Genomic DNA, 8,654 nt, shown 5'->3' with positions numbered 1-8,654 from the left:
TTAATCTTATTAACGAAAAGTCCAAAATATCCTTAATGTTTATTATTATCTTTTTTTCCAAATAAAGAAGAGTGGACAAAATTAGGTGTCAACACATAGCTAAGAGACAAAATTTCTTCCATAACATAATATCATTTAAAGAAAAGGAAATCACATTCATGAACTATTAGTTGATATATTCTTAATCCTAACAAAATATATTTATCTATGAATTCTATTTAACTAAAGTTTTTGATCAAATGTATGAGGTTTTCATCTTATAATATTCTTTGTTCACATATATGTATTAGAACCCACCACCAAAAGGTCCTAAATCATCAAAAGTTGCATCACCGGCATAATCACACACCATTTGGAGAATCACAATTACAGGTACGACTTTCTTTGTTATCAGACTCAAGGTGTTTATACAGAGCTTGCATGTGTTTTCAAATTATTTTGTGTTTAATATGTTTGATCAAATTTATCAAACAATGATTCACTAGAGGCTGTTGTCAATACTTATTATGTGGAATCAATATATCGCTCGACCCATAAACCTATTCGTTTTTGTCAGACTTACCTTTTCTAAGTTATAACTTACTCTATCATTAGTAACTTTTATTTAATTGATCATTAGTTAACAATATTCATAATGTTTCTTCTAATGAATAACACATGGACAATTATTACTAACTCACAATTAGTTATGTTACATGTGTAGATAGTTAATAACATAGATTTTGATTTATCTTTTATATCTTGCACACATAAAGTAACTAGTTAATAGAGAATTGTTCTTTTGCTTTATTATCATCAAAACATCAATACTAAGTATATGTATCTAAGCCAATCTGATTCTTACAAATTTTTTCATAACCACCTAAGAATTCAACTGAAATTTATTATCAGGAGAAGGACTCATATCTTGTTGTTTCAAGTGATAAACTAAGGTATTATAATCAAATCACAATATACCACCTATGACTTAGAATTAGTGGCATAAGAAACTTCACATTTGTTGCATTATCAGAGTTAGTGTAACTTCAAAGTGTGTTGTGTATCAGATGTATCACTTAAAATACTATTCAACAGATGCATGCTAAAGTTATTGTTCATCAGAAGCATCATATAATTAATGTTCATCAATGGCATCCTACAATTATTGTTCACCAGAGGCATGAAAAACTCCAAAAACACGGTGAACCTTCAAAGACACATAATTCTTCAAAGGAACGTTGAATCTTTTATATGCACCAAATTCTTCAGAGGCATAATGAATCTTCATAGGCACATATGCAAACTTATCGGAGGCATGCTAATCAAAAGCACGCTTCAGTCGTCAGAGGCAGACACAAAAACACACTATCAAAGGTATAATAACCATATGAAATACCTGAGGTATCAATGCCTTTATTAGTGGGTAAGCTAGCATCAAGTCTATCTCTATATGTTCTACTCTTCGACAACAGTAACATGTATATCAATACACTTTATAAAATTTTGTTGTTGAAACATTATATGACTGATTTATGTCAGAATATAAACTACACCAAAAATAGACTTTAACAACGCTTTTTATGCATTTAATAATGTTTTTTTTTTTATGTATTTAACAACGCTTTGAAGCGCTATAGTATGTAGTGTTGTTAAAAGATACAACAACGCTTTTTAAAATATAAAAAATATTGTCGTAGGTGATATTTAACATTGCTTTTTTCAAAAGCGCTGTCGTAGGTAGAAATTTATAGCTTTTTGGATAAAAACGTTGTAGGTGTCTCATTTTACAACACTTTTTGAAAAAGCACTATCGTAGGTAGTATTTTAATGAGTTTTTTTTTTTTTTCATTTAAAAAACGTTGTTGTAGCTATTTAATAGCGTTTTTTTTTAAAAGCGCTATCGTAGGTCTTTAATAGTTTTTAAAAAAAAGTGATATCACATGTATTTCATAGAGCTTTTGTACTTGTCTTTTCTCTCCTACCCAAAGAGCCTTTTCAATCAAAAGGTTTCATCACAAGAAAAACTCCAATAGATGAATTGATAACAAGTTGTATTTTTTAATTGCTAGATTGTAGATGTTGGAACAAAACTCATTTTTTACTTAGAGTTTTTATGATAACAAAAACATTTTATGAGAATAATATATTTGATCAACATTTATCTACAACAAAATATGAACATAATCAATCTGACGAATTTCCAAACTCAATCTAAACAAAAAAGGAACATAATCAATTTGAGGAACTTACAAACACAATCAGAATAAAATATAATTCAGAATTAAACAATGACTAAATTGAAGCCTAAATTTTAACTATAAATAGACACTCAAGGCTGAAGAAGAAAATCATCAAAAAACATAAACGAGTAGTCTTAGAGTTCAAAGAGAGAAACACTTGTTCGAGTTAGAAATATTTTTTGAGTGTTCTTTTCTTAGAGTGTGAGACACTACAAGAAAAACTGTATATATCTACGACAAATTTTAACTTTACCCACGGCATGTCTGTAGGTAACTAAAAATTACGCACGGATTACCCACGAACACGGGTTCGTAGCTAAATCGCTCGTAGGAATATATTTACCGACAGAAAAGCAATAGGATACACTTACTTAAGGATTGTCCGTGGGTAAACTTACTCATAGATGTTCTGTGGATAATGTCATAGATAATTAACGACAGACATGTCGCAATTAACATTATCGACAGACCATCTGTGACAAATTATATTGTTTTATATTTGATATTTATAATTTTATCCATGACATGTCCGTGGATAATGAAAAAATGATTTAAATCTATTTTTTGTTTTTTTACAGTTTGTTGTATTTTTTTTTAATATATGTTTAAAATAAATTATACGCATATTAAAACATCGTTGTCAAAACAAAGTGAAATTTTATATAAACAGTGTTTTTAAAATACACATCCTGACTGCCACAAATTTCAAAATAAGGACAACTTACACTACTATAATTCTCAAAGTAAGCACATTGTCACTAGCATAAGTTTCAAAATACACATAACAACATTATCGTAAGAATATATATAGATAATGCCTACAAGTCTAAGAAAAATATGTAGTCATAACTACTATACGAAACTGACACTGAAATCAGTACTACTCATCGCCGTCATCATCGTCAGACTCATCCTCTTCATAATCTGGATGACGACGACGACAAGATGACTCAGCCTGTATGGAAGCAACACTTTTTGCAATGTTGCTAGCTGCATCTGGAGCTCTATAGTGCGCTGCTCATCCTCTTGTCGACGTTGCTCTGCTTTCCTAAGTTCCTCAAGCACCTCTCGTGCCTCGTGTTCTGCCGCTTTTGCTCGCTCCTCAAATGTTGTTATCTGTGCAGCTATCTCGTTAGAGTGCTGAGACAAGACATTGGCGCAACCTCTAGATGGAAGAGCATCTGAGACTAGACTTGCGACACCTGGTCTATAAAGCGAGGATCTATCTCCAGCACCATAGATCCTCCCTTTATTCTTCCCCCCAACAGATTGGACCCATATGTCTAAGTGAGCTTCCGCATTAACCACTTGGCTACAACTACTAGATGCTTCCCCATTTTTGGAAGCTTGTTGCAACTTACCTTGAAATGTTTCCTACTCAAATAGAAAATAATTTAACATAATCAAATTACTTTTACAGGAAATACAAATGAAAGAATGAATTAATGATTTAATATTTCTTACATATATTTTTTTTTTGCTCTTTCATCAACCCAAGAGTTGTCCTTCTTCTTAGTGTGAGTTTTTAAAAGACCTCATCCAATGTGGGGTCTCTACCTAACTCTTCAGCCTTACAAAAAATAAAAAACAACAGAACCGTGAATAAAATGAGAGGCACATTTTAGCAGCAAAGAAAAACAACAAAATATTTCAGCAAAATAGCTCTATGCATTTTGAAACAACAACACAACAAAACAATAAAAATAGCAAATAGTAGGCATGTCCTTGATATAGAAAGTGTACCATCCGAATGGTATGTTCAACAATGGATATAGATCCACCAGTATGGAGAGCTCCTCCTTTAGAAGAAGCACAATTTTTCTTAGCTCGATTTGTTATCTCCTTAAACGAAGGATCCATCCATATCTTCTCAAGATCATTCCAAACAGTTTCTCCCATCCAAGTCGGACACTTACGCTTCTTTCTCGCTTGCATAAACATATCACAAAGACGCATTGATCCTTTTGTATTGAAGATATTCCTAATCTGAAAATTGTGCTCATGCAACCAAGCAACTTTCTCTTGCAACATTAGATTACAATTAGTATAATGTTGCAATTAGTATCCACACAATAGTTCAACTCATTAACAAGATATATAACTTAATCTTACACCAAATTTGTCGAACCAGCGTTCCAAAATTAATTTTGGGATTGCTCCCCAGCTAGGATACAGATCAACATATTGTGATGTAATGACTGAGGTGAGGGCCCTCGAGGCCACCCTACACAATAATCACCTGTAAACAATATTTTAAAAAAATAAATTCAAACGAACCATAATCCTCATGTATTAATGAAAAGTTAATCAAGACTAGTTACATACCCTCGACCATCCGACCATATCATTGTTCTCCCATCAGGTGCAACCCCATGACTAAATTTGGAGCATCTTGACCCTTGAGTCTTATTACCAATAGCAACAGGGCTTGAAGGTGGTGGACTAGCGGAAATTGAAGTATGTCGTGAAGCAATAGATGTTAATGGTTGTGACGGTGAATGATCAATAGTCGGGGAAATGTTGTCTTTTGGGACAAAACTTGGTGTGGACATCATCACTATAATTGGTTCAGGTTGATGCACCTTATTAGGTGGGAGTGGAAGCACTGCAGCTTGTTGGGTAGGAGGCTTAAAATGTTGTTGGGTGGGATACCACACATATTGTGAGGTTGGTGTAGTGTCATTGACATCTAGTGGAAATTGATCAATTGTTGCTTGTACCTGCTGAGCTGCTTGAGTTACCTTATGCTGTAAAATCATGCGATTTTTCTTCAAAGGAAGCTTGAGTCTAATCTTTTTTTTAGAGTCATCTATAAAAAATAACATGAATAAAAACAATTAGCACACACAATAGTAAAAACAATTCAAGATGTATTCAAGATTATCAACTCTACAATATTAAAGAACTTGAATCTAAAACTAATATATAAAAAGGTAGAATATGAAGATTTATACAAACAATCAACTACTATTTATACTTACTAAAAGTTCAAAGGTCAATTGAAGAATCATCCCCATCTTCATCATCCATATCACTATCATTATCAATAGGAATATTTGGAACAAATGTTACATTGACTTCTTCGTCGCTATGTGTTCCGTCATGCAAGCCAACCATTTCTTCAATTTCAGTTAATTGTTCAATATGTGTCATATCTTCATCTTGATATGGCATGTCCTCATCGACTCGATCCGCCTCTACATGACCCATAGGCTTTGTTTTGATAACTGTATACCAGTGACGCTTATCAGTTCGCATTTCAGGATGGGGTATATAATACACTTGTCTAGCTTTTTGTGCAATTATGAAGGGATCATAGAGATTATATTTTCGATTCATCTTGATATCTATAATATCATATTGTGGATCAACTTTGGTTCCTTTGTTCCGTCTAGGGTCAAACCATTGGCAGTAAAACAAGGCTACCTTGTGAGGCAATTTGTAATACTCCAACTCGAAGATATGTTGGATGACTCCATAGAAATCATCTTCCCCCCCTCCAATAACCCCTTTCACATAAACTCCACTACTTATGGTTTTCATACCCTGAGACCAAGCTTTTGTGTGAAATTTGTACCCATTAATGTAATACTTGTGCCAAGTTTTGACCATTGAGTTAGGACCCCAAGCTAATGATAACAAGTTAGGGTCAGTCACACCATTTGCCTTGTCACTGGCCTATACAAACATGATATTCACAATAGTTAGGTGAAAAGTTCTAATTTATTTGCAACAAACTTCAATAAAGCACTTACATACGCACGAAACCATTCTGGGAGTTCTCCATGTATACGAGTTTGAGATATAGGATCTTCTTCAATAATGGAATTAGAGTGCAAAATGGCGCTGTCAATAATGAAAGAATTGTTATTACATGTATTTGGTAATTATGTGGGATTTGTGCTTACAGACTACTTACTCAATATATGGCTTGACCGCGTTGCAATAGATGAGGATGTGTACATGAGCAGACCTTCTTTCAGCATCACTTAACCAATGTGTTTGGGCCCTCCCACTAGGACGTCCTAATTGATTGCTAATTGACAGTGTTGTTGTGACAACATTATTTAATTTTGCACCTTCATTACGTTGGCTTCTATTAAACAAAGAGATTGTTTTGAAATAGTGGGAACAAAAATATGTTGTCTCTCGATGTAAGTATGACATACATATTGACCATATTTTGGAAGTCATAAGTTGGACCAAATGCATCATCGACCATATGTTGCATTAACGTAAATGGAACATTTTTTGGGTCAATATGTTGGGCTAGTTTCTTCACCATGCTCAGTCCAATACCAATAATTTGGTTGGAACCCAAACCTATACAAGTGAAGTTTGACTTCACTTGCAGACAATACACCGCTACACATACAATTGTGACAAGGACATCTGATGCCATCATCTTTTACAAATTGATTTCGACTTATTGTCTTTGTTATAAACTCTTCAACACCTTTTGCGAAGGCTGGTTTCAACCCCCCTCGTTGAACATAAAGTCTATCATATACCCAACTACGATCTGGGTGGTAGCCATCCATACTTTGAAGGACAAACAAAGAATTGAGGAGCGATGGAACTATTAACATAATGTAATTTTACATATCAAATAGGATATCTATACAAACCTCAAATAGATAATTCACATCAAATAGGTAATTCACATCTAATAGATAATTCACATCTAATTGGTTAATTTCAAATTTTACAGGAAGAGTTACACTAATTAATTACTAAAATTTGCCGTTAAGTGAGACTCAAAAAGCAAATACGGCAGACAATTTTGATTCATATGTTGAGCATATTTTGTTTTGTGAATGAGTAAGAAGTCAATACGTGGCACCAATCATACCTTACATTTAAAGTCAGTTTTTGAATAAAGTTGCTCTTACCATAAGTACATAGATAAAACAAATGCATACACCTTATAAATCTAAAAAGAAATGCAATGCATAATATAAGTTTGAATAATTAATTGTGTGAAAAACAGAAGCAATATGGTGTTGACTTTGAAGATATTTGCTTTATTAGTAGTAATCATCCCTAATGCTTATAGTTTAAGCATAGATGATTTCCCTTCTGATTTTGTGTTTGGTGCTTCAACCTCTGCTTATCAGGTTTCTTCTTTTTTCTTTTTTCTTTTTTCTTTTTTCTTTCAATTTTTAATAATAATGTTTTGTTTGGAACATGTAGTACTAACATGAGGTCAATGAAAAAGAATGTAAAATAAATAATTCTTATCATAAAAAGTTGCTTTTATTAATCTTCAACAATCATGGGTTGAAGGTGCAGCAAATGAAGATGGCAGAAAACCAAGCATATGGGATACTTTTTCTCATAATGGAAATGGTATTGTTCTCACTAACATATACTATACACTAAAAATACTTTGCACTAAGCAAATACAAGACCTTGATTTCCTGCAGGAAGATGTGCAACTCATGGCCAACATGGGCTTAGATGCTTATAGATTTTCAATATCATGGTCAGGAATTATTCCAGGTAATTAAAATCACTAGAATGATGTTAAAGAAATTAAATATTTAAGTGATGTCTAAAATAATGTTAAAAATTATTTGTACTGTTTTGAAAAAAATTAGGGAAGGAGATATTATTATTTTATAAAATGATACTAATATTCATTTTATTGAGTTTTGAAGGATTTTGAACTCAGTTTTTTGAGTTGATAACTTATAGACAAAAATGTTATTTTTACCTAATTCTCTAATGCTTGTGTTATGTTGATTATTTTCTAACCATCTTATTCCTATGTGTTAACAGATGGAAAAGGACCAATTAATCCCAAATGACTATATAGGTTCTAGATGCTAAGTAAGATATATATTCATCTTTCTTATCTCAATTCAGCAAAATATGTTGAAATATGTCGAAGTATTATGACAGCAAAATATGTTACTACCTCTAATTGGTGTCATAATATGTCAAAATAAAGCTAAGATATGGAAGATTATATTAACACAATTCAGCAAAATAACAAGGAACAATCAACACATAGAAGCCTTCCTTGAAAGTCAAGGTCCTCAGTGACAAGATTTAATTCTTAATCACATCAAATCAATAGCACTAATGATGATAAAATCCCTGATCTTTTAGCAGTAACTAAACTATAAATCAAATCAGTAGCCAATTATCATGTGTCTAACTCCTTCTAGAAATCAAATCAGTAACTAAACTAATACTAAATAATCAACTCATGTATAAATATATAGCCATTTGTTCTTCAATACTTACTAGTCCATCTTTCAATTTACGTTCATTACGGAGGAGACTACATAATAAACGAAAAGATCTAATATCCATGCAAAGGAGTAGACAACATCAAATAAACCAAATATGGTAAAGGCATACCTGTTGGAGATCCTGATCAGAGGCACTATGCTTAACAAATGTTTGAATTGCCACATGTCTTGAAGA

The 8,654-nt window shown here is 32.6% G+C and overlaps 1 protein-coding gene across 1 annotated transcript; it reads left to right on the top strand.

Moving 5' to 3' along the window:
* Positions 1–7,133: 7,133 nt before the first annotated feature.
* On the top strand, positions 7,134–8,423 carry LOC140921065 (hydroxyisourate hydrolase-like). Its single transcript, XM_073370849.1, has 4 exons — positions 7,134–7,336; positions 7,506–7,568; positions 7,646–7,721; positions 8,001–8,423. Exons 1-4 carry the CDS (start codon positions 7,217–7,219, stop codon positions 8,027–8,029), a joined length of 288 nt encoding a protein of 95 aa, XP_073226950.1. The 5' UTR covers positions 7,134–7,216; the 3' UTR covers positions 8,030–8,423.
* Positions 8,424–8,654: the final 231 nt, after the last annotated feature.

The sequence above is a fragment of the Cicer arietinum genome, chromosome 7 (genome assembly GCF_000331145.2).
Source record: "Cicer arietinum cultivar CDC Frontier isolate Library 1 chromosome 7, Cicar.CDCFrontier_v2.0, whole genome shotgun sequence".
NCBI classification, from domain to species: Eukaryota; Viridiplantae; Streptophyta; class Magnoliopsida; order Fabales; family Fabaceae; genus Cicer; species Cicer arietinum.
The sequence above is the reverse complement of the archived record's forward strand: the minus strand, read 5'-3'. Positions and strand labels throughout refer to the sequence as shown.

Excerpts from the sequence above, each read along its gene's own strand:
- LOC140921065 (XM_073370849.1), top strand. The coding sequence starts at position 7,217 with ATGGTGTTGACTTTGAAGATATTTGCTTTATTAGTAGTAATCATCCCT. Across the intron at positions 7,337-7,505 it reads CTTCAACCTCTGCTTATCAG|GTGCAGCAAATGAAGATGGC; the intron begins GTTTCTTCTTTT and ends CATGGGTTGAAG. Across the intron at positions 7,569-7,645 it reads TTTTTCTCATAATGGAAATG|GAAGATGTGCAACTCATGGC; the intron begins GTATTGTTCTCA and ends GATTTCCTGCAG.